This window comes from Notechis scutatus, chromosome 1 (assembly GCF_049901735.1).
Source record: "Notechis scutatus isolate UNSWTSFEM ecotype Mainland chromosome 1, rNotScu1.2, whole genome shotgun sequence".
Classification (NCBI taxonomy): Eukaryota; Metazoa; Chordata; class Lepidosauria; order Squamata; family Elapidae; genus Notechis; species Notechis scutatus.
In genome coordinates, this window is record NC_142009.1 from 171,486,148 (window position 1) to 171,513,669 (window position 27,522).

The window sequence follows — 27,522 nt, forward strand, 5'->3', positions numbered from 1 at the left end:
CAAAGGTCGCAATCTAGGAGAGAAAAGCCTCGTCGCCCTTTTCCCTGACAGCCCTTCTCTAACCTGGCAATCTTTCCTCCAAGAGTTTCTCCCTTCCGCAACTTTGTGGTACAATTCGGCCATTTCTGCAAGTGCCGGCGGAATCAATGAAGCTTGTCCCATGGGGCCAGTTCCTTAGGAATTTCCCCCTCTCCTTTTCACTCCCCAAACGGCTGAGGAGGCGCTCAAAACAACCTGGAGCTTTTCCCGCCTTATTTTGCTCTTTCGCAGCAAAGTCAAGACGACCAACCATGTCAGATTCCCCCCACCTTTCTCCCCCCCCCACACACTCCCGGGGACTGAGAGAGAGAGAAAGAGAAGAGAGAGAAATGAGAGAGAGAGAACAACAAGGGCAAAGAAGTGATGTCGCCTTGGCCATGCCCACCCACCTATATGACCACCAGACTATTTTTATATTAAAAATTATATATTAAAATTAATTTTAATATTAAATTTATATTTATATCTTTTTTTATATATCAGTGGTCCTCGGGATTTAAAATTATGAGTTTGGTGGTCCCTGAGGTCTAAAAGGTTGGCGACCCCTGTACTAAAGACAGAATGTTAGCAGTATTTATATTTTAAAAATTTATACACTACACAATTTTTGCCCCAGCAGGTGGCAGCATCCAGCAGTCTTGTCTAGAATCAGAAGAAAACAGCAGAGCAGCCAATTAGCACTTGGAAGGGAGATTTCCAGGAATCCTAGGGATGTAAACAAGTCTACAATTTTTTTTTTGGGGAAGGGTAGGCAGTGAAAAGTCTTTTTTTTTTTAACTGCTGCCAAGAAAACCACATAATATGTCTGTGAAATCACTAGGGGTTGACCTCAGCTTTACAGAAATTTTATAATTACCATTTATAATATTCTAGAAACAGCCTTGGGGTTCATAAAGTCTCCTGGTGTCAGCATGATTCACACCAAAGTAATTTTTAAACTGCCACCTAAGAAGATCAACTCTATTTTCTAAAGTGGCTTAGGGGTAACCTAAACATTGCAACCCTTGTTTCAAGTTCCAGGTAGCAAATCCATATGCAACCTGTAGAGAGCCAATGAAGCCTGCAGTTCTGCTAAAATTTCAAGTTTCCTCTCCTCCAGGAAATCCACCACAAAGAGAAACATTTCTTTTGGGAATCAAATGCACTGAGGAAGGCAGATCTCTCAGGGATTCTATTACCACTATCAGTATTAGGTACTAGGATGCTGAATTGTTCAAAGGACAATTTGACCAAAAAGATTTGTTGGGGGTTAGGAACCAGTAGGGGAAAGGAAATGTGGCTTATAGCACCAATGCATATTCCATTACTCTGATCAGTCTTTGCAATATCTTCCTTTCATCTTCCCCGTGCCTTGTTTTCCTATCTCTTCCTTTTATGAGAAACTCAAACATGAATTCAACACATGTGAAGAAACTTATCCACTTTTTAGAGGAAATAGCAAATGCTGTTTGGATCCCTTTCCCAAATAATAGGTAAATTCATTCAGAATTTATCCACACAAGAATTTGTCTACTTTATCATAAGTCTACTAACCATGGTCTGCTAAACTTAACTTTTACTGGATTTGATCCTAACCCTAAGTGTAATACATATTTAATACTTCAATTACCAGAAATTCCCAGTCAGAATGCCAGCTAAAGAATTTTGGAAGTTGAAGTCCATGCATCTTAAAGTTGCCGTGGTTGCTCTGCTCTTAAACACTGCTCTTATACTTTTGCTAAGAGTCCTCATTTTGCTGATGGAAAAACTTTGATATATATATATATGACAACAGCTGCCATGCAGCTGCCAATATTATTAATAGCTTCCATCCTGTAATAAGCATGCAAATCAATTGTTGGAATGCAAGCTTCCACTCTGTAAAGGGGATTATTTCGTGGAATATTGGACAATATTCCATGATCTCATACTGAACTCTTACACAACATAAAGAAATTCCTGGAATGTTTCAATAATAAGCCTTTTTTGAGTGTATAGGCAATTCCACAGCTAGGAACAGATTTAATGAAGATTAACTGTCCTATTTATCATGGCTAAACTAAAGAACGCAGAACCATGCAAACAAGTACCTAATCGCAATAATATGTTTTAAGTATTCTAACATCAAGAAAACTTTTCTTACTGTCTGATAGAATACTATAAAAGCTAAAGCATTGCTTTAAAAAAGAATGCAGTTTTACTATTTGTTTATTTGCACATTCACCAACACACAGTAAAAGATAAACAATTTAATTATAAAGGATGTATTTACATGCATGCTTTAGCTATCGTGAGGCAGATTATAGAATTAAAAACAAATAGTAAATTATAACCTATTTAAAAAAAACTTTTACACTGAACAACTTACCACTTCAAAACAGGTAGCAAGCTTTAGTAAAACTCTCGCATAATTATGAAGTCGTCTGATTGGCAAGAAAAACAGACTATTTAGCATCTCCATTAATGGATAAATCTCGTTTGTCTCTGACAGATCTTGAAGTAATGCTTGGTTTTTGCCTAAGAAATCCCTACAGGTAAAGGTAAATATGTATTATGTCTCAACAGTACTCAGTATTTAAAGAAAAGAAATGAAATTGATTATATAGGGAAATAATTTTTTTAAAAAAATGTTTAGAAATACCATTGCAAACATGATTAAAAAAAATAAGATACATACAAGTTTAATGTCCATGTAACATTTCACTGAAATATTTTTAAAAGATAAAGAAAAGCTTGCATTTATCAATAAAGAAATGATTTCCATACACTTCAGACCAAATTTAGTTAGCTCAATTATATTAGAAATGAAATGCAGAGCTTAACGGCTTTTTAATTTCAAATTACATTGTCAATTAATATCAAGATACATATATTCTACTATTTTAAGAGATATTTTTTCAAGAGAGGAATCCATATGATCAAGCCTCCTCATTCCCCATAAATGGGAAAAAGCTATTAAATTTTGAGTGACATTTTTAAAATGAATTAATTCAAAGGAATGAGATATGTGTTGATATAGTATTCAACAAAAATATAGGAAAGACATCACAAGAATGACTGGCTCTCTATTTTTATAGAATATTATAGAATCTTGAAAGCCTGACAGATTTTCTCTCTCCTTTCCTTTTATATTCAAGAAAGTCAAGGTGAGGAAATCCTGAGTTTCTGCCTTGACATTTCCTGATTTTCTGAATTAGGATAATGTTCACCTAATTGCAGCCACTAAGCTTCCTGAAGTATATATTGATTTTATCTATACTGATAAGTGAAGGTTAAATATGTACTTATTAGTTTTCTTAACTTTTTAAAATGGTATTTTTATTTCTAAGTTGTTTAGGAATATTTTAAGCAGAAAGGTAAAAGACGTGTATTTTATTTAACCAGTTTCCTATTAACACAAAATACACATAAGTATGGCATCATCTGAGTAATCAAAAAAATATCCTACAGGATACAAGCTTGACCTTTACTATGCTTTTAAACATTCATTAGTGCAACAATAAATCAAACGACTCTGCACATGAAAATGTACACTTACACTGCTGGCTTGGAGAGGACTGAAAATCCTCCCATTACTAAAAAGTTTGTCAAGGAAGCACAGTACCTAAAATAGAACATTGGAAGAAAAGTGAATGTTCTTGTGGATTTAAAATATCATCATGAATCTGTCTAATAGAAAATGTAAGAAGTGAAACTCTTTCTGCCTAATACCCAACCGCCCAACTTTTAGCATTTCAATACGTTTATATCACTAGACTCTGGTAGTAGAGTTTCCTCTCATTTTGCTTTAACAAGGAACTCCATGTCCAAATTTTGATACCACTACATGTCACCCCACCCCCCTCCTGTACAGCAGTACAACATTACTATTCTAATTCAAACTCTCCCATCTGGCCTGGAGTATCCCACATCACAAGCACTGTGCAGATTAGGAAGCAAAGCAGCATTGATTTCTGCCATACAACATTTATATGAAAATACCCAAAGTAACGGGTTAGGTAATAAGGATGTATTTTTCCTTGTAGTTATTCTGTCTGAGGCATATGTCAATAGGATAGCATAGTAGCCTTTTATATGTCACATTAAAAGGAAAGTTATCTTTCATGTGATAGCATGAATCTATGAACTGTATTCGTAAAGGTTATTGATTAACATATAACGGTATATCTTACATTTGATCATTGAAAATGCCCCAATACTGGTATTTCAGTGTTAATACGGTCATGAAAGTAGTCAATTAAGGACAGTTTCAAGTATTCTGCTTCTTGCCGGCCAATCTAAAGGAGTAGCTGGTGATTTTTCCAATCATTCTTCAACTTAATCTTACAGTGCAAGTCAGCAGTTCAGAAAACAGTAAGCATAATGTTTGAAAACTTTTCTGTATGTCAGTTTTTCTTTAGAATTCATTCAGATGCAGTTTTACCCAGTGTAATAAAGACACACAAATTAAAACTAAAATTTAAAAAAAAATTCTTTACTCAGTATAACTTTCCAAAAACAGATTTGAATGCTTCAGGATCACCAGATTCTTTGCTTCTTTTAATCCTTGAAGAAAGCTGGTCAAAGAGGCTCCATGCTGACCAATCAGGTAACACAGTTTGCTGAATGTGCTTGCCATTTCCTGCAGCAATTGGATGGTAGATGCCGTACCTAAATTATCTGTAACCAACAAGTGCATATAGTTGATATAGTTGAAATGCATGGTGGAAACTTTGCCAATTCAATATATCAGAAAGAAGAATTAATCTAAGCTCTCAAAACTATACATTTAAAACTGTTTTCAAAGATTCTCATGAACTAGTCAATGTAAATCCATCTTTATTTAATTACAGTTATGAGCTCTTAATCATCAAGGGCCTTTTACAACACCACGGGACTTTAGCTCCTTATACATATAAGTCAGGACCCAAATAATTTGTTGGGTATAGGAGGCAAAATTTGGAAGGAGTATTTTGCAAGATTGGCCATGAATGGGGACACAAGAATCTGAGTATTGAAGCTAGCTATGGAGTGAGGTGAAAAATAAGAATGTCAGCTGAACAACAAAGCTCATCTGAAAGAACTGAACATTTTAAATAATTCATAGAGTAGGACTTATTTACTGCAATGGGAAATTCAGGCTGTTTTCCTTTTCTATAGAGATGAATGTAGGGGTAACTTTGATGAAGGTAGGCAGGAGCTGTTAAGGGAAGAGAAATGACAATTTTGACATATGAAGACTAAAAAGCCCCTAACCCAATACTTTTTCCTATGGAAAAGGAAGCATTGGTTCAGTTGTTTATGCCAAAATGAGCACCTGTCCATACTACAAAAACACTTTTTCAAGTTATCTAAAAAGTCAGCTCAGCCACAAGGACATTTAGAAAGCCTAATCCATTATAATAAGCTGAGAAAAGATTCTGAAAGGTAAACAGGGCTCTGGGAAAGAAAACAAGAAGGAATTCCCCAGAAGGAATTATGTTAATAGACACTACACCTTTGGTTATTTCAAAACCTCACTGTCTTTGCAGTCCTGCCTCATTGTCATAGACATCCTAATAGTCTTACTGAATTCACTAGGCACATAATATGCTATAATCAATAACATTTGTGGCTGCTACATCCAATCAAATCATATTTTAATTTGTCTAAACTGTAACCCCACCCCTCTTTAGACTTATCTTGTTGGGTCACTGAGAACTGGATGCTAAATAAATTTAATACATATTGTCTTTTGTACTGTGAATAAACCAATGTATACATTCAGTGTAATGTGTTTTAATCTCTTGTACCAACAAAGGAAATATCGGCATAAAATACTGCTACAAATTGGCAAAAGAACCAAGATACTCCATATATAAAGAAACTAGATTTGGGCTTTTGCAGCAAAGACCAAATACCTCACACTGAGGAGCTTGTCTAACTGACAAGATTGTTACCCTTTTCTTGTGCAGATATTTTGGATGCTATTCCAGAAGACCCCAGTAGCAAGACTTGACTGTGAATCTGGGTGGTTGAGAGATATCTCTGGAGATACCATCATACAGTCCTTGAGAAGATGAGGTCCAAGAATGCCTCTACGGGAGATAGCTGCCTTGCATATTTGTGTGTATCAGTGGTGGATATGCCACTCTTTAGTCCCACAGATGCAAGATGAGACTCTGAGGGAATGCACCCTTGACCATCAGCGTAAGACATATATACTTTCCATAGTTTATTATATTAATTTGGAAAATAGAAACATTGGTCAGGTTGTGTGATGGAAAATGAGGAAGGAGAGACTGTGAGGAATTATGGGACTTTAGCATTCAAAAATGTTGTGCATGGGACTCTATCCTGAACCCTCCAAATTTTCCAGCAGCTGGGAAAGAGAAAAATGTGAGAAGAAAAATCAAAAAGATCCCTGTCTCACTTCTGCTTGGTGTAAGGGGAAACTCAGGCAAGCTTTCAAGTTTCAGTTATTTATACCCTGCAACAATAATGTAGCATTCCTGTATTCTTTGCACTGTTTGTTTCTTGCTCAGAGGCAGACAGTCTTTCATGTAGTACAATATACGACTGAGGTGTGTGGTCTAAATACAGAGCAAAACAGAAGACAGAAACACAATGGCACTCCTGCCCAATTAAATAAACAAAAACAAAAAATTACATCTAGTGATTTTTAGAAGCCAGAAACTGAAGCCAGTGGAATAAAAACACCTCTTACCAAATCCCAAGAGTGGTCGGAGAACTTGAGATTTTATAGAACTCAGTTTAGAATAGAATTGTCTCTCTGTCGAAGCCAACTCATGAAGACTTGCAATGTATCCCATAATGTTCTTGTCCACTACAGCCAAACACTTATTTCCACCTGTTGTCATATGGCTAATATACCCTAGCTGGAAGGAAATACATTATTTTGATAAAATCTCTGAAGACAAGACTCAAGGTTAGCCCTACTTGACATTTTGGTAGATATTTTACTCTTCTATTTAGTGAAACCAATCTTCAAAGTGCACACATCACATTAACATGACACTATATGTAGCCTTGTTTCTAAATCATGGTATGTGTATCATATGCAATATTAATATTGAGGCATTTACTTGATCAGATTCAGCAATAATAGTCTTAGATCCAATAAACTGTATCTGCATTCTTTTTCTTTGATCATATTCTTAAATACCCAGGTTTGGCATAGATAGTGTGGCTTGTGAAATCAGATTCCAGTGATGTTCATGAATATGAGTATGAATATTGGCAGGAACAGCCAACACCCTAGATCGTGGTGGATCCTGACAGACTTGAACACTGGGCCTTAACTAACAAAATGAAATTCAATGTAAAGACTTATACTTATACTTAGGCAAAAAAACGAAAAGTACACATACAGACTTGGTGAAACCAGGCTTAATACCAGTAACTGTGAAAGGGATCTTGGAATCTTAGTGGACAACCAATTAAATATGAACCAAGAGTATGCAGCGGCAGCCAAAAAAGCCAATGCAATCCTAAATTGCATTAACAGAGGGATTAAATCAAGATCACATGAGGTATTAATAAGACTCTATAAAGCCTTAGTAAGACCACACCTACAATACTACATTCCGTTTTGGTCACCACACTATAAAAAAGATGTTGAGACTCTAGAAAGAGTGCAGAGAAGAGCAACAAAGATGATTAGGGGACTGGTTGCAGGAACTAGGCATGGCTAGTCTAGTGAAGAGAAGGACCAGGGGAGACATGATAGCAGTGTTCCAATATTTGAGGGGCACCTCAACACCTGAAAGCCAGACAATAATGGATGGAAACTGATCAGGGAGATATTCAACCTGGTAATAAGGAGAAATTTTCTGACAGCAAGAACAATCAACCAATGGAACATCTTGCATTCAGAAGTTGTGGGAGCTTCATCACTGGAAGCTTTCGAGACTGGACTGCCATCTGTCAGAAATGGTGTAGGGTCTCCTGCTTGGGCGGGGGGGTTGAATTAGATGGCAGTGGGGGCCGGTTATACACCTATTTTTTAGCACTGCCACAACTCTGAACAGTCACTAAATGAATGGACATAATCGGAGGACTATCTGTAGTAATGACTTGAAACTACAAATTTAATTTACTGGCTTGTTCTTTATGTAGTATACCTGTAAATGGAAACAGAATGCCTTACAAAACATGAATGTATATTGGATTTTTGTTAGAATATATTTCATTTTTTAAAATTAGGATGAGAAAATGAAGGGCCGCAGAAAACAGTTCATAATAACAGTGACTTCACTGTTAACGTTATATACTACTGACAGTATTTCTCATCACTATAGCATCTCAGTTGAAAACAATAATAGAAAATGTGATGTTTCTTCTAGCTGACAAAACCTGAACATGAAGTATGAGGATGCAGCTGTGGCACAGAGGATTATTTTGTAATTACAGTAGAAGTCTGATTTTTGCTGGGGGCTGGGTTCCACTGGAAATAATTTTCCATGGTCAATGGAAAGAGAGATTACACATCATATTCCTGAGACTACATATCACATACACGTTCTAAAGCTTTTTAGGAAATCAACCAGAAGGTAATACATACTTTACTACAGTTTAGAAGCAATGCTGGACTCTTTAGGCAGTTGTTTTCAGATGAAACATCATCCTCTTCTTTTTCTTCTCGGCCACTATAATATAATGAAGGCTGAAAATCTTCTCCATCTGCTAGGAATAGGGAATAATCTGGACCTGCTGCTATATTCCAAATTCTGTTGTCATCACATATCTAGCAAGATATAAAAACAAAACTTAGGAACTTAAGAACAGCTTTGCTAAATCAGGGCAAGACCACTTTTAATCTACAAGATTCAGACATTTCCAACATTCTGGGTTTTGGGTTGCAAACATCTTTGCCAATCTGGCGGGGGGTAAATGCCACCTATAAAACATTTTATACATATTTTCTTTATATGTTGCAGATAATGTTAATCTATAATTCTTCCTCCACATTTTTTCCCAATATTCCAATTCTATATTGTGTCCCACATTTTTCGTCCAGGCTATCATTGTTTCTTTGACTACCTCTTCTTCCATTTTGAAGCTCAAGAGAAAATTATATAATTTAGATATCATCTTTTTCTCTGTTCCTTGAATAATTTTATCTAATTGTTGTTGGTCTATGTAAAATCCGTATTCTTCCTATCTTTTTTGTACCTTGCCTGTATCTGCATATAGGGCCACTAGTCAATGTCTATATTTTGCTGTTTTAATTCCTGTAATATTTTTAATCTTCCGTGTTTATCAAGCAAATCTTTATATTTCCTCATTTTAGCCAGATCCATTGCATTTTGGTATATTAATGCCTCCATCGTTGACAGCTAACTTGGTATTTTGGTATAGTGGTCTTTCTTGATTTTATCCCATACTTGAATAAGTGCATCCCTGATGCCTTTGAAAATAGGTGTGTTGTTTATTTTTCTCTTCCCGCAGAAAATTATGCCACCCTCTTTGCAGGTAGTGTCCTTCTATTAGTAGTATCCTTTTATTCTCTAGGTTAATCCAATCTCTTATCCATAGCATAGCTGCTGCTTGATAGTAAAGAAGTGGACAAGAGATTCGGAGAGAAATAAATGAGGTGTACAGAATACACACCAATTATGTGAGATGCTATAAGTTGCCATGAGAGGTCCACATAAGATTCTCGAAGTAAATTACTTACTAATTGGATTAAGGTCTAAAAGAATTTGAAGGTTTTGAATCGTTCAAAATGAGTAGGAAACTCATACCTTCTGGCGCCTCAACTTCTACTTCTGCCTCCCCACCATCTGGAGGACAACGCTTAATTCAGACAATGTTAAAGCAAGATAAAGAACAAGAAAAAGTGACTCTACAGATGATTATGCAAGGAATCCAAGATCTCAAGACAAAATCAGATACCATTGAAAAGAGAGATTAACAGTGGTTGAACAAGATAAAAGTGGGATGCTGAAGTGGGAGATGGACAGGTCAGAATTCTATCTCAGATTTCAAAATATAGAGGAAGAAAAAGGACAAAACTTAGCTGCGATAATGATAGAAATTCTGGCTGAAGCCTTGGAAATAACAGAGGAAAAGATGATGGATGGAGTAGATGAGGTATACCGAGTCTTTACAAGATATGCGATGAGAAACAACTTACCAAGAGAAGTTCACATCAGATTTACAAAAAAATCCATTAAAACACAAATATTACAAGTGGCAAGAGAGAAGACGTTGAAATACAAGGGAAAGGAGATTGTGGTTTTAAAACAAATACCTAGAAGAGTGAGAGAGATGAGAAGAGAATATCGATTCCTGACTAAAATGTTATTGAAAAAGGAGGTGAATTATAGATGGCTGATTCCAGAAGGACTAATGTTTACATGGCAAGAACAGAGACACAGAATTGATTCAATTGAGAAAGCAGAACTTTTCTACGCAGAATTTTTTGGAAGGAGAGAGGAAGCGGCAGAAAAAGGTCTCACTAATTGAATTCCAAGAGGACCAAATGGGGACTGAAAAAGAAGAAGGCGCAGTAGGTGGACAGGTGGAGATCAAAGAACAACGTGAACCAAGATCTATGAGAGCTGTCAAACCTAATTACAAAATATAATCATGGAAGAGAAAAAACTGATTACAATGAATATAAATGGACTTACCGTAATTCAGCTGTTAAAAGAAGGAAAAATTTTCATAAATTAGAGAAATTAAAATTTGATATAATTTGTTTACAAGAAGTACATATCAAAAAACAATATGAACAATTGTTGGTACAGCCAAAATTAGGGAAAATATTTACTTCTTTGACTCAATGTAAGAAAAGAGGAGTGGTTTTATACATTAAAGAGGCTATCCCATCAAAATGGATTTCTACCAAACAGACAAATTAAAAACAATACCAGAACAGTAATAGATGTCCTAGAATATTATGAGACTCACTTTGGAAAACAAGCAGCACTGGTGTTCTTTGACGCACAAAAAGCGTTTGATAATGTAAATTGGCAGTTTTTTATAAATCAACTAAAAGTCATGGATTTTGGGGACAATTTTATTAGGATGATATCAGCAATCTACTCAACTCAGACAGCTAGTGTGCTACTTAATGGGGATCGAACAGAAATATTCAATATAAACAAAGGAGTGAGACAAGGATGTCCACTGTCACCCCTACTCTTTATCCTCTCTTTAGAAATGTTATTAACAAACATTAGAAGAAATAAAGAAATTAAAGGGTTTACAATCAGAAAAGATGAGTAAAATACAAGCATTTGCCAATGATATAGTATTTTTTCTAGAGAAACCAGATGAAACCGGGACTGCTTTAATAAGAGAAATTGAAGAATTTGGTGAAGTAGCGGGGAAGAGGGACTTCCAGTTTGAGCTTCTTTGGCAACAGACCGAAATCTCATTTCTCCGAGGCTTCGATCCGTGCTCACCGCTGGAGCGCCCCGAGCTGGCTGGTTTCGGGGCTAAGCCACCCCGTAGAGGTGGTGAAGATGGGGGAGACTGCCTGCAGGGTTGAGGAGAGCCACATCTCTCCTCCCCAGCTGGCCATTACTCCCTTTCCCGAAGGCGGTTGTAGCGGTGGTCAGAAATGGCCACCACAAAGAAGAACTCAACCGGAAAAGAATGTGCAGGAGGAAGATAAGAAGAGAAAGTTTTGGTTGACCGGGTCAAACAGCAAAAGCAACAAATAAGGTATCCTGGAATTGAAACTATTTAAAAAAAACCAATAACATTGTTCCCTAAGAAGATTTTTAAGCTGCGAAGGAAAGAGAAAAGGGAAAAGATTTGGGTTTTTTGTCTCCTTTTCCTATACTGACAGCTAAGAGACTTAAGCAAGAAATTGGAAAAAAAAATCCACTTTGACATTAATAGGCATTTAATGATGAAAATAAAAAGTCAAAGGGATAATAAAGATTTCTGGATAATCAAAAGCTTTTGAAAACAGGAAAGGAGAGAAAAAGAATAAAAGGGCAGGATCTGGAAGGGAGGAGACTGCCTGGAATTAAAAAGAATTTACAGCAAAATCTCAACAAGACTTCCAAAAGATACATTTTAACTGAAATATTGCAACAAAAACCCCAGGAAAAGAAAGTGGAAAAAGAAATAAGAAGAAATAATTTGAGACTATTTGGATTACTTGATGATTTCTGGATTTTTGGTTATTGTATTTGAATGACTAAAATCAATCGGATGGTTGTTTAAAACTGTTTAAAATGGCTCCACTTTTAGAAGAACTGAAAATGGAACTTAAAAAGTACAAAGAAGATGCACAAGAAGGGAGAGGTTCTTTTGGCTTCGTATTTCAGTTTTTAGAAATGGAGATTTGGAATGATGAGAAAAAACAAGAAATGCCTGCAGAACAAGAAGATTGCGACAAAGAAGAAGCCATCTTTAATGAACAAGTAATCTTAGGTGGGGGGCGGGAAGGAAAGGGGGGAAAGAGAATGGAAAATTTAAGATTGGGAAAAACAACTCCAAAAAAAAAAAAAAATAGAGTGAAAAATAAGTATAAAATCAAAAAGCAACAGAAGAGGGAAATGCAGAAGAGAGAATTAGAAGTAGAGAAAAGAGGGTAAAAAGGGGAGGGAGAAGAAGAGAGTGAAGAAAGAAAGGAAAAGAAGTTATAAAGGACAGAAACAAAATATAGAGAAACAGGGCCTATTTAGAGATAATGGGTGAAAATTTAATGGAAAAAGGGATTCTGCAAAGATACATAAGATATCATTGTTATATTAGAAACAGAAATAATTTTAGAAAATATGAAACAATGCATGATTAAAATGTTTGATACAATAGCTATCGTAATTCAGCGGAATGCTTGTCAATAAATAAATGTAACAAAATGAATATTTAATGATTTACAAAACATATGTGAAGAGAAATAAGGGAAAAATTAATTATGGAGATTATATGTGTCTTTAAGGAAGTATGATATTTAATTGAAAAGAAGTGTTAAAGTTGTTAAGATTTTAATGATTATTAATGATAGAACTGAATTGGAATGGAATGAGGGTTTATAATTACATATATTTATAATTTTTTTAAAGAATATAGGGTGTATTATAAGAATGTACCAGCAGAATTCGATTGGAAGTTATGTATTATGTATTATATTGAAGGTCATAACCTTAAGGTATATATTGAAGTTTAAATAAGAGTTGAATGGATGTAATTAAAAGATATAAAGGTGTCATTCTCCAATTAGTAACTACAGGAGAAAATTTGTTTAATGAGAAAAGATAATATGAAATTGAAGCAGAACAGACAAAAGTATAAATATAATGATTTGAATTGAGATGCGATAATCAAAATAAAATTGAGAAAATTAAAAGAGGGGAAAAACTACATAGAAAATGTCGAATAGTATAAGATATGGAATAGAATACAAAAAGGAGCACGAAATTGAGTTTTGTGTCTGTATAAAGAAGTTCAACCTGGGACCATGCTATTTTCAAAAAAGATGTTTTACTTGTATTTTGTATGTGTGAAAACCCAAATAAAACTTTATTAAAAAAAAAAAAAGAATTTGGTAAAGTAGCGGGACTTTAAATTAAAAAAAAATGAAGATATTAACCAAAAATATGATGGATAAACAAAAAAAGGAATTAGAGGAAAATTTGGGAATGCAGGTGGTCAAAAAAGCAAAATATCTTGGTATTTGGCTAACATCAAGATGTTCCTCAATTAAAGAAAATAATTATAATAGATTAATGACAGATACAAAAGGAATTGGAAACATGGAAGAAACTCCAAATTTCATTAATGGGAAGAATTGCAACAGTTAAAATGACTGTACTACCAAAAACACTATATCTATTCCAAACTGTACCAGTGAAATTAGACAAAACATTTTGGGGGAAATTAAATAAAATAATAGCTAAATTTGTTTGGGCCAGGGAAAAATCTAGAATTAAAATGAAATTGTTGCAGGACAAAAGAGAAAGGGATAGCTTTGGACTTCCAGACTGGGAGACATACTATCAAGATACCAGAAAGATTCTCTTAAGTCAAGATTTCTATATTTGGGGAAGCAGCAGGATCTTTGAAACCATGAAAAGCCCAGCTGAAATGTCTTTACAATTGTCTTCTTTTGAATCAAGGTATTGGCAATTTTTTTAAAAAAGCAAATGTGGTGATGTAAGTTGTAAAATACAAATAATTATTCTGAAAAGAAGTTCATGACAATCAAAATTACCTTTGCCAGACGAGGGATTGTGGTTGGAGAATTCAAATGACTTAGCTGTCCATAAATATTACTGCCCCATGCATATACCTGCAGAAAAGTAGAGATAAAAGCCAGTTTAAAGTAACCTATGCCAGGGTAAAATAAAATAAGAGTGTAGTAAGATAAGAAAAAGTCCATCTAAAATATCCTTCCACAGTGGTAACTTCCAGATGTGTTGTATTACAATCCCTCTCTGGGTTTCTCAATCTCATACCTGGGATTTTGGTTGATTCCTTGTAGTTTCTGCTCTGGGGGGGATTTCAACCTCCATGTCCTTGTGTGGCTGGCAGTAGCCCAGCAATTCAAGATTAGCATAGACTTTTTCCATGCCATAACTATTGGCAGTGTAACTCACAAAATGGTGGCCATAAATTGGATCTACATTACTCTCATAATTTATTATTTATTTATATCCCACCTTATTTTTACAAATAACTCAAGGCGGAGAACACATCCAACATATTCCTCCTATTTTTCCCAAAACAACAACCACAACCCTGTGAGGTGAATGGGACTGAGACAGAATAACTGGCCCAAAGTCACCCAGCTGGCTTTCATGGCTAAGGCAGGACTTGAACTCAAGTTCTCCTGCTTTCTAGCTTGGTGCCTTAACCAGGTTGGTCCTTATCTGAAGATGGAGAACATTTCTAGAAGTCCTTTGTCAAAATATGATCATTTTTTGGTCACTGAGGCATGAGCACCTCTAATTTCCTCAAGGTAGTAGGCCCAGACTCCTGATAAATCCGATATGTTTGAGGAATTACCCAACAATCAGATAGATTTGGTTGAATATTGAAATCCTGAGTAACAAAATTGCTAGATATGATTATCCCAGAATAGTCACTTCCTACTAACTAATCCAGAAATGCTCTTTGATTTATTCTGGGACAGAAAATGGCAGAAGAACTGCCCAGAACAATGGCCAAAAAAGGGGGAAATGAATAATTTTGACTGGACATGAATATGTTCATGTTCAACCTATAGTATTATAAGGCCAACTAACCATTACTATCTTTCTATCAGTTTTGTGCCCTTGCAATGCTGCCATGACTCTGTTCAGGATGACCTGTCCCTTTGGGGAATTAAGAGGCAGATTAATCTGTTTTTAAGTATTGTTCAAAACTTTACAAATAAAGTCCCTCTCTCAGCCCAAGGCTCTCTCATATTACTGTGGCAAAAAATAAAAGGAAGGTCTTTCGTATGCTACCTTATGCTCCTGAATAAAAGGAAGGATATAAATACAGAAATAAATATATAATTTCACTCTTATAGTCCCCATCAATGCTTAATCATTCACACAAGAAGAATTGGCCCAGGCCAGAATCTGCATGAACAAGTACTTCTCATACAGTTGGAAAGGACAAACTAGGATGAGAAGCACCTGTTCACTCAGATTCTGGGCATCAATGGACGTGCTTTCAGTCTCAGTTCACATAAACATTTATAAATGTATCTATACAAAAGGTATCAATACTAAAAACATAATGTTGAAAGGAAATCTGAATATGGAGTGAGGCACAGAAAACACAGAGTTTGATCTAATGAGTGAAGCTCCAGATGTGAGCATTTATTTTCCTACCTGCGATTTAGCTGTGAGTGCCAAGGAATGATGGCCACCAGCAGACAAATGAATTACTTCCTTACCATCAAGACTTTTTACACACAATGGTTGGAGCCTGCAAACCCACAAAATGAAATCAAAATCCTCAACTTACAGAAGAAATCTGAACAAAGTATTTTTCATAGGAATGCAATGATCAATTTTCACAATGCCAATACGGAAGACAAATTGTTTTGTTATGATCAAGATGGCACATATATATTGAACCAGTCATTACAGAGTGAAAACATATGGAGATAATTCCAATTAGGTTATAGTTAGCGTTGTGTGAGCAAACATTAAGCAATGGATAGAGAGAGATTTCTCCTGCTTTCTCCCTGTGGCATCTCCAATAAGCCCCACACATCATACTCCATCACAGATGAACAAAGAGAACTGTTTAAGAGGGAATTACTGTTTCCTAACAAAGGAAAGCTTTCTCTGTATATATACTCTTACCGTGGCAAGATATCACCATGTCCCAGTTGCCCATCTTTTCCTTTCCCCCAGCTCCACACCTCAGTTCGCAGAGACGGAAGAAGCGCATCAGCTTCACCACTGTATGTAGGTGTCAGGGCAACTGTCCTCATTTTGGCTCGTCCTACCTTCCTCAAGAGCCCTGGAGAAACTTTAGTAAGAGAAGCAAGAATAAGCTGTTAGAGCATAATGATTATCTATATCTTTTGTTCAACTAAATATATTATTTGCTGATCCTTAAAAGGCAGATTCACACAGTCTTTTTAGCAGGTCTAAATGCTAAGTATTAAACTGAGAATGTCACCTAGGTAATTTGTTATAAGCATGATGTATCTTTTCAATTGACTTTGAAATAAAAGAGAAATTATGTACCTTCATGATGTTAATTAATTCTGCCCATTATCAAAAATTCTTAAAATTTGTTAGTGCTAGCCATCATTCACATAAGGTAGCTATTTTCTATAAAGTTACTAATGCTTTTTTGAGAAACAAAATTCTTATCTCAAAGAAGACATCATATTCCTTTTTAAAAAGCATTCATAATTAGTCTGCACCTTATACCTATTTGACCCTAAACTGGAATCCAGTTAGCTAGTCTAAAAACAAAAATAACTCCACCCACCAAAAAAGGAATGCTGGATGTTTTCATTGTCTATATACAAGTTTAGGGCTATGAGGTTTGAGCTGCATAAAAATGACTAGATGGCAGCAAAAAGATACAGAAAATTCTTTCTTGCTTTCTAGAACTTTGCACTAAGACCTGGTAGCTGCTGAAAGACAAACTGTATCAACAGCTTTATTTCCATACAGGCAGTATTTTGGAATGTGTAGTATAACTGGGAGGAGTTTGCCCATCCACTGGTAGGAGTGGCCAGTCACAAGACACCTATTTACCAGAGGACAAACTGATGAGTTAGTTCGCTGACATTTGTTCTAGCCCTCTAAATTCTATCACTTCAAGGTACATCTATTCTTTTAGGGTAGCTGTACACAATCCTACAAAAGCAGCTACAGCAATCCATTTTAATTTTTTTGGGCGCCCAACTATTTTTGAAATAAAAATGATGCTGGAGGTTAGGATACAGCCATGCCAATTTTCTATGATTCTTTTAATTAAAATAATATTTATATCTATTTACAATATGGAATATAATATGGTTACCATCTGATAGATGATGCCTATATGCACACTGTTATCTACTGGACAATTGCCTAATGATGGCTTGTTTTTGAAAGCTCCTTTTTGCGAACAGAAAGGAAACCTGTGCCTAGTGGTAGAATTATTAGTTGAATGATTTATTAAAATGTCTGCTCATGCTTACTATATTGTAACAGAAGGTTCCCGCCTATATACTTGAGAATAATGGAAAACATTAGGGAATGTAGTAAACTCACAATGAACATATTTTATCAAAAAATATCTTGGTGTGAGTATCAGAATATTCATGTTCAGAGGTGTTACTTAATTGAATCTGGACCTGACCAATTTTTAGTTAAAACATAGTTGGGCACTGTACAAACATAATAAGAGATTGTTTGCCTCTCTGCCTTAAGACTACAGTACATCAATTTCCAGAAAAATCAGTCACCAGGGCAAATAATACTTTTCTAGAAGTCACAATCAAGGATTCTAGCATTACATAAGAGGCAACTATAAAGTGGCAGGGCTACCATGTTGAATGATAAAAATCATTCATGTTCTCTTTGACTCAAAAGGACACAGCTGTGTTTTTGGAGACATGGATTGTACAACTGATGAATTAAAAAGAGAGATTTAAGACAGATCTTATTTTTAAATGGGATGGGTCCCTGCAGATAGGTAAGCATATACATATAAGCAATAGAGAAAGTAATTTGAGAAACTGATTTTTAAAAATATAAATTTAAACAGCTTGAAAATATTTATTCCGCCGAAGAATAACATTTTTGCTACATATGAGCTTCAAAAACATTTACAAAATAAAAGGTCTAAAAAGAATTATTTTTATTAACAGTGCTCATAGCCTATCTTCAAAATCACATACACAGAGGTAACAACATCTTTTAGAGTTTTCCAAATCTTCTAATTTTAGGATCTGCTTCTAAAACAAGATGTTATACTGAAGGGCTGACATTTAATACAACCTGCCATTAGAAGCCTGTACATTCTTTACACTTTGGTGAAATTGGATGATAACATCCAGGAAGGAAAATCCTGGAAATCGACTGAGCATCTCACCTTGGGAGAGCAAACCAGGCAAGGAAAGTCTTCGACATATTCCTTCAGATTCCTCTTCTCTAATATCCACCAAGCTGGAACTTTTTTTGCCTTGCATTGATTCCAGCTTGACTTGCTCTTCCCGGCTGTCTTTCATTCCATCAAGGACTGGAGAACTTCCACTAGGTGGGGATGCTGTGCAACCTGGAACTGGGCCATAGAAGTTCATTACCTTCTTCAGAGATGAGGCTCCGGCTTCATAAGTAGCAGCTACTCTTACACCAACTGCAGATGCACAAGAAACCACTAGGCTATTAAGGGCAGATGTATCTGGGAGAGGTGGGCCAGGGAGGCAAACGAGATGATCCTCTTCTTGAGACTGCTAGAAATACAGTAAGCAAATCCAAGAATCTATTACAGCACATATGCCAACTTTATAGATAGTTCAAGACACCTTGTTTTATTACAAATATATACAACTGATACTGAAGATGAGTTGTTTAAGCGTCTTAGCTTTGTTTAAGAAAAGTGACCTATAACCAGATTTTTTTTAAGAGATAGCAGAAAACTGTTCATTCATAGTCAAAAAAATTGTCCAAGGGCATTGAAATACTTGTTGCCTTCTGTATGAAAAGCTTGTTATATTTCCATAAGTGCAACTCTAAGTCTACATGTCAGACTTGATCAAAGTACTAAGTCTGGATAAATAGCCTAAAGTGGTCATCCTCCCAATTAACTGCTTTCTACTTCTGTTTATTTCAGTAATAAAGTGGTCACTTATTAAGTAACCAGCACGTGCTGCATTCCAACAAAAGTACTGCACCTTTCTCTTTACCCAAACAATAAACCATACAACATCTATGATAAAGTATACGCAAATACAACAGCCATTTTAAAATTTAGATCTGCATACTTTTATTTCAGTGTTTTTCTAAGCCAATTCAAATCATGGTTTGTCCTGCCCACTTTCCCCTACATTATTTAATTGTACACACGCAGCTCCTGCTAGAAAAAAAAAATCAAGTTTTTAAAAGATAAAGCAATAAACAGGGAATCTTTCATAAAATGGTGCAGTTCTGAACACATTATAATTGGAAGAATCACTTCGATTTTATGGACTAGTTGATGAATATTATTAACATAGGTGTACACTGTAATTGAATGCTTTTGTTGTTGTTTTAATCATTTAGTCATGTCTGACTCATCGATTTTATAGGCAAGTGTTCTCTCCATGCTATCCTGTCAAGCTAGACTGTTAATCACAGAAAAAAAACTCCCCAATATTAACTTAGTTCCTAATTGTAAAATTTAGCAACAATAAGTTTTTTTCAAACAGTACCAAAGTTTTTGATTTTTGAATTCATCATAAAATATAAATTAAGTACTAACCACATTAAAATACTGTTCTAGTGGCTGCATCTATACATTGCAGTTAGAATTCTTTCAGAAATCTGGTTCTTTCAGAATTTTGGTTTTACGGTGAATGGGTAGCCTACTTATACACAACACCTGGCTTCTACTAGCAGATGTGAGTAAATAAGTTATTTTACTTAATGTTTGTTCGATAAGAAGTTTTGTTGGATGTGGAAGAAACCAGTTTCCTGCCTGCATGAAGCTAAACAAGTCATGAAGAAAACCATCCTGAACTTCAGAAGCTCCCATGTGAGAGAATAGTTGATACAAATGCATCAAACACACTGTTCATTCCAATGTCTAAATAATTCTGACTTACCCTGACAATTGAGGGCAGTTAACAAGCAGTACCAACCTTACAAAAAGGACAATGAATTCAGATGAGCAAGCCTATGATATGGACCATATTTTACATTTATATAATCCTCTCCATATCCCATTGCCATTAAACATTTCTATCATAACGATGAAGGAACAGAGAATTACAATGTTGATCAGAAACTGGGGGTGGGGTAGGGTGGGGGAGAGAATCTGAAGTCCTCTATTCATTCTTCTACTGCACTGCTATATGGTTTTGGTAACTTTAAGAGAAAAGTGAAATATCTGTAACAAGCATGTCTCTGCATAAACCATCCATCTGAAGAGAACTTGGCTAATAGCAAAAAGCACACATTCAGCATTGTTAGTTCCTGATAAGCTGAGATCACAGTTCAGTTGTAGGCATTGCTTGGCATTGATTAGAGTTTAGCAGTTTTCAAAATCTGAAGCATAAAAATTACAGGGAAGATTCCATCTACAGTACTAAAACTAGGTTTTGCTTATAACAGAAAGTTTAAACTAAGCTATTTAACAGCCCAGTCAATGTTTTACAACAAAACTATAGTAAACTATGGTAATATAAACCCATGAAACTTTCTTGTTAATTGTACATACTTAGATTGTAATAAAAGAATCATAAAGAAAGTGTTGATATTATTCCAATAACCTACTCAAATGTGGCTAGGAACTTTCTGATAAGGTTTTACCCAAAGCTGGGGAAGCATGGTGATTATAAATGTGCTATCCAACACAGCTCACTTGAAATTTATGTTTTTAAAGGCCATGTGAAACCCGTCCCTGATTTTACTAGATTGGGTAATGAAATTTCTGCAAGAAAACAACCAAACTCAGAGAGTACCAAGGACCCCTTATGTGAAATTCTTTTCTTACAGCCATTTTGACCTTGAGCTTTTATGAGAAGTTTTAAAGATTTTTGCATGCACATAACACAACATAGAAAGGAAAAAAAGTATGGCCAAATAAATGCAGATGGATACCTGTTCAGGTTGAGAGCTGCTTGCATTTAATGAATTATCTGAAAGGTTCGTCAAGTGTTGCTTTACTGCTGTTTTGTCAGTGATCAAAGGCTTTCCTGGACTAGAAATGCCACTGTCTTCCTGTCCATCATTGTTCAAAAATATACTTGCTACATCATACTCTGCCCCAGGCAACATCTGATCTTCTGAAAGGGTTTTCTGACAATCCTCACCTTGGCTGCTTGTTAAACTCTTTCTTTCCAAAGTTTCTAGTGATGAACAAGACATGCGATTCTCTGACTGAGACTCAGTCAATACAACACCCAGCGGGCAGCAGTGGCTATCAGAGATGATGACATGGTCTTCTTTATCAGTCATGGTAATGAGAAGTTGACTGCAGTGGTTGCATCTCTCTGGGAGAGGCTTTAAGTCTTGAATGGGGAGGCACTGTACCAGGGCCAAGCTGTGATGGGTCCCACAAGCAATCTGAAGCACCACACGCCCTGCCAGGTATTCAACTTTTTGAGGCTGGGTCACTGGAAAAGTATTGGTTATAAGGCCTAGTTGACAGCCACTTCCCCATGCCCATATCTCTCTGCTTTGTGAAAGTGCCAATGTGTGCTCCTCTCCACAGGACAATTGCAAAATCCGAATTGGCAAGAAAGGTCCAGCTTCGCCATCAGAAATGCTGATGGGGGTGGGTTCTGGCACAGTAGCCTTATTGGCCACAGCACACTGACCGGCAGAATTCTCCCCCCACATATATACCACTCCTCCTTCAGTTACTGCTCCACTGTGAAAGCTGCCAGCTGCCACTGTAACAACATGTTGTCCACTCAAAGTTTTTTCCAGTGTGGGACAATTAATAAGAGACTCTTCTAGCCCAGGTCTCCAAGATAGTTTTCCAAAACTATAGACTTTGCCATCTGAAAGAAAAGAAAGTTATTCACGTTAACTTCAAGTTTCATTACATATAGTCGGAGAAAAAAAAGAATTAAGTGGTAACACACCTTGAACATAAGGTGCAACAGCTCCATAATTAGATTAGTTAGTTATTTGAGAAGACAAACTTATAGGAACAAAACTGCCCACAAATCAAGGTCCTATCAGTAAACAAAATAAACACAGAACTGAAGCTGTGTTTTGTCACATTCCAACACTTACATTATACATTTTATACCACAAGGAATCCATGAGAGCATTGCAGTATAAAAATTAAACTTTATTTTTTTTTAAAAAGAAGGTATTAATATATTTCTGACTTGCTCTTGGCAACTAAGAATAGAGATACAGGTACAGACATTAGAACCTTGTCTAAATGAACTAATATTTTGAATATCAAATTAAAACTTTTTCAAATATATCTAGTTGAAAATTTATCTTGGTAGAATTTTAAAACTGGCTATTTTCCTCTAAAAACAAATGTTTCTTTAAAATCCAACATCCATACCATCAGACAAAAGTACACCGTGGTTTTCTCCAAGTGCTGCCTGCAACACTCTTTTTCCAGTCCAACCAGGAAGTCTTTCAGGGGTAGGACAATAGGAACCAGCTTGCCACACATAGACCAGGCCTCTCTCTCTTGCTCCTTCTTGGGCTGCTAAGCTAGCATAAATAGGAAACAGTGACACATTTAAAATCCGGGCATATCAGAACTGATACAAGTGATGTATTGCACATGTCATAAGTGTTTTGAATTTATTTACTTAGATCAGGGGTGTCAAATGGGTAGTCCGCAGGCCGGATGCAGCATGCACAGGCCACGCTCACCCCAGCTCCGCGAAGGGGGAAAAAAGTTGTGATAGATCAGGTGACGTCAATGTGATGCAGTGAGTTTGACACCCATGACTTAGATGCAAATCTACCCCAAAAAGCAGTTGGGTTCTCAATGTTCTGATATTGGAAAGAAGTTTAAGAAAATCTAAGGACACATTTATAAAATCTTAGAAAAATTTAAGATATCTAGAATACTTGTTCCTAAGATCTCTGCCATTTGTACAGATAGAATATGAAAACTTGTGGGGGTAGCTGTCCCACAAGGCAGGTTAATATTGGGGATATAGGCCAGGAATGTCAGGCTCAAATCCCTACTCAACCCTAAAGATCCCTATGATACCAGGCAAGCCATTTTCTATATCCTCAACTTATTTATAAGATTTGTTGTATATCTTGCCTAGAGATAACTTATCAATAAGCTAACAGAAGATTATTTTGAAAATAAATTTGATGAAACAGAGCACAAGTAAAAATAAATAAAGTTTTCTATTTTTAAAAAAATCCTCTGAACTAGACAATCCTACTGTTCTCCTTCCTGGTTGGTTTTAATGTATTTATTTATTCATTCATTTAAATTCTATAGCTTTTATTTCTCTATTATATAATGTCTCCAATTCTAACAATAATCTTCCTTGTCCTTTGATCTGAAATTCATTATAATTTTAAAAAGTACATATAATAACTAATATTAGTTTTATTATGCAACAAACTTTAAATTTATTACTCAGCAAAATACTATTTCAGTACTCATACAGCCAAACATATACATATACAAACTGATAAGGAACAATTTAAAAAAATCTCAGTTCAGTACCCCAGGTAGTTGGGTGCAGAATACATTACAGAATGTAATTCCAATGGTAGTTATAGCAATAGCAATAGCACTTAGACTTATATACCGCTTTACAGTGCTTTACAGCACTCTTTAAACAGTTTACAGAGTCAGCATATTGGCTCCAATAATCGGGGTCATTTTACCGACCTCGAAAGGATAGAAGGCTGAGTCAACCTTGAGATGGTGAGATTCGAACTGCTGGCAGCCAGGAGTCAGCAGGAGTAGCCTGTATTGCATTCTAACCACTGTGCCACCATGGCTCATGTTATGAATTATGAGACTTTTATATATGAAGTGTAAAATTACCTTTCTTCTTTTGAGTCCATCAGTCACTGAGAATGCTCCATCACCAAGTTATTATCCTTTGAAATAATAAAGGGCCTGTGTGGCAAATTGTTAAAAACAAAACAAGCTCAAGTGAAATTCAGGCAGAATGGAGCTACATAACACAAAGTCTAATACAGTCAGTAAAGAACTACACAAAAGTGTAATGATAAAAATATCCATTCTATGATATTCTGTTAAAAAAGCAATTTACAAATAAAGGTTCATTATACCGATAGTTATCCCATCTACTTTGAAGAAATGCTTCAAAGCCTGTTGTCTTCAAGGCAGCTGACAACTTTAGCCAAACCTGCTAGCACTGCTAGGAGGTGTGAAAAATATATATTTGGCCTGCTACAACAGATGATTAAACAGTAAATTTGTGAGCATTCAAAAAACGGTGCATTGCTGGGAAAGAATCAATCCCTAAACACAATGGCAGCAACAGCTTATTTATATTTCCATGGACTAAAAATTTAAAACAGGTGAAGTGAAGGAAACCCTCAGAGAATCAAATTTACATCATGGCATTTATGAAAGTATGAAATTGTCATATTTTATTTCAATTAACATGTATACCGATATTCCTCACTATATACCCGTATTTATATATAGAAGCTCCAATTGGCTAGCGTATCAGAAGTAACATGACTTCCCTACACTTCAGGATGCAGGTCTTCTTAATTACAAGCTTAATGCTTACAGATATTATGCAAGATGTAATAATAGCTAGGTGTAAAAAAATGTAGATAGACGCATACAATTCTTTTAAGTATTTACTAACATATCACCAATCAGTGACACATGAAACATATAGTATATTTTAACAATTAAGTACAGACTCACTTTTAATACATATAAAATACCTACCATAATGTCATGTTTATGCTTTTTCAATTCTCCAAGGCCTATTTAAACATCAGCCTCACTCCCCATCCAAGTCAGAGAGTTCACTCAAGAGGATGGATCAGACTCAGTAGGCTGAGAGCTTCTGATTCCATGCAGAATTCCACAGGAGCAAAAGACAATACGATATTTGTCCATTTCTCCTCTAGTTTCCAAGACAACCTCCCCCCACTCCTTTAAATCTGCCCAGGAACACTGGGGGAAGTGCTACTAAGAACTGTAAAGATCTATGCACATTAGCATTCATTCCACTTTCCACAGGCTGCAGTGCTCAGCTAAATGTCACTGAGGGGATTCTCCTGCTGGCAAAAAAACAGCTGGATCCAACTTAGCAATTCCTTGGTAAATTGGAAGTTGGCACGAGGAATGTATGCACTACTATGAACCTTCTTGCTAGCATTTTAGGAGTCTAAGGCTTTTGTAGTGCATGTTGTTTCTCTGTTTGCCATTGCTGAAGCAGAGATCTTCCCCATTTCATTATTTAGTTATAGTATTAAGGTCCTGAGATTTAATACTCAAACTGAATAACTATAATGTCAATTTACCTGACATAACAAATACTTTTGAATAGATTAAGGAAAAGTGGGATAAACACCCCTCTCCCTTCACTCTTTGACTAATTTACGTTGACTCGCTAATAAGATGGATTAAATATTTCTCTTAAATAGATGCAATTCTGATTTTTACAACTCGGCAGCTTTCTGCTTCACTGAAACGTGGCTAAATGAGTCAATTGATGATAGTAGACTGCACATCCCAGGATTTCATATATAGAGAGCAGACAAAATTGCAGAAACATCTGGTAAAAAGAAGGGAGGATGTTGTGGTATTTTATTAACTGCCGCTAGTCCAGAGATATAACTATACTAAAGAAATTCTGTGATGTGATATGGACTTAGAGACATTAATTATCAATTGCAAACCATTCTATTCTCCACAAGAGTTCTCATTCCTCCTAATTGATGTGTATGTTTCTCCACAAGCTTGTGTAAACAATGCATTACAAACTCTAGCTGACCAGATTATGTGGGCTGAAGTTAATAGATTCATTTCAAATTATTTTAGGAGATTTTAATAAAGCGAGGAGGCAAGAATACTTTAGACCATTGCTACACAACATTAAAAGATGCTTATTGGTTTTTACCACAAGCAGCTGTGGGACACTCTGATCATTGAATGATTCACCTTGTATCTGCTTATAGACAAAGACTTAACACCATGAAACCAACAATTAAATCAGTGAAGATTTGGACTGAGGAGCTAAAACTACAGGCTTGCTTTGACTGCACTGATTGAAATGTGTTCAAAAATACCTCTGCAGACTTGGGTGAACTCACGGATACTGTAACATCGTATGTCACTTTTTGTGAAGACCTTTGCGTGCCGACGAGAAACCTGACAATATACAGTAACAATAAACGTTAGTTCACAGCTAAACTTGAGAGCTACGTCGCTCCAAGAGGAAGCCTACAGAAAAGGTGATAGAATCCTGTACAATCAGGCCAGAAACATTAACAAGAGAGATCAGAGCAGCAAAAAGAAGCTACTCTGAAAAGTTAAGGAATCAGTTCTCAACAAATGAATCAGCAAACATGTGGAAAACTCTTAAAAATATCACTAGTTGCAGCAAACCTCCTTCCCATGCTGAAGGAAATCAACAACTGGCAGATGACCTGAATGTGTTTTACTGTAGATTTGAGAGAAAATTACTGCTACCCAACTCCACAATCCCCATCTCAGACACACCAACAGCCAAGCCTCCTACAACCTACCCCATCCCATTGGGCCCACCACCTCTGGTGATTACAGAGAATGAGGTGCAAGGTCTTTTTCACAGACAAAAGCCAGGAAAAGCACCAAGCCCAGACAAGATAACTCCTTCTTGCTTAAAAGCTTGTGCTGACCAACTGGCCCCCATCTTCACCTGCATCTTTAATAAATCACTAGAGATGTGCTATGTTCCTTCTTGCTTCAAATGTTCTGCTATTATCCAAGTGCCAAAGAAACCTTCCATCAAGGAACTGAATGACTTCAGACCGGTTGCTCTAACATCTGTAGTTTATGAAGACCTTTGAAAGGCTAGTGCTGGGCCACCTGAAAACCATCACGAATCCGCTGTTAGACTCCTTGCAATTTGCCTACCAAGCAAATAGATCGACAGATGTTGGATGCTGTTAGTATGACTCTACACTACATCCTACAACATCTTGAATCTCCAAAGACCTATGCAAGGGTCCTCTTTGTAGACTTTAGCTCAGCATTCAATACCATCATTCCAGATATTCTTCTAACTAAACTAACTCAGCTAACTGTACCTGACCACACTTGTAAATGGATCATAAGCTTCCTAACAGGCAGGAAACAGCAGGTGAAGTTAGACAAAATCACATCAGATATCTGTAAAATTAGAACAATAGCCCCCCCAGGGCTATGTGCACTTCTCTTCTCACTATATACCAATGACTGCTTCTCAAAAGATCCCTTTGTTAAAGT

The 27,522-nt window shown here is 36.1% G+C and overlaps 1 protein-coding gene across 4 annotated transcripts in view; it reads right to left on the bottom strand.

Moving 5' to 3' along the window:
- ALS2 (alsin Rho guanine nucleotide exchange factor ALS2) overlaps positions 1-27,522 on the bottom strand; it is a 67,501-nt gene that overhangs the window by 35,308 nt on the left and 4,671 nt on the right. For 2 of the 4 annotated variants that reach the window (XM_026681315.2, XM_087949513.1), the window contains exons 2-13: positions 24,106-24,180; positions 22,639-22,793; positions 21,210-22,114; positions 18,502-18,862; positions 16,266-16,434; positions 15,786-15,882; positions 14,177-14,254; positions 8,561-8,743; positions 6,704-6,875; positions 4,497-4,677; positions 3,557-3,622; positions 2,387-2,546 (exon numbers count right to left, since the gene is read on the bottom strand). In XM_026681315.2, the coding sequence (XP_026537100.1) occupies positions 2,387-2,546; positions 3,557-3,622; positions 4,497-4,677; positions 6,704-6,875; positions 8,561-8,743; positions 14,177-14,254; positions 15,786-15,882; positions 16,266-16,434; positions 18,502-18,862; positions 21,210-22,114; positions 22,639-22,793; positions 24,106-24,125 (2,547 nt within the window). In that variant the 5' untranslated portion in view covers positions 24,126-24,180. Of the gene's footprint in view, positions 1-2,386; positions 2,547-3,556; positions 3,623-4,496; positions 4,678-6,703; positions 6,876-8,560; positions 8,744-14,176; positions 14,255-15,785; positions 15,883-16,265; positions 16,435-18,501; positions 18,863-21,209; positions 22,115-22,638; positions 22,794-24,105; positions 24,181-24,993; positions 25,117-27,522 lie in introns of those variants that run through there. The other 2 variants (XM_087949514.1, XM_087949515.1) reach the window with 2 other exon arrangements.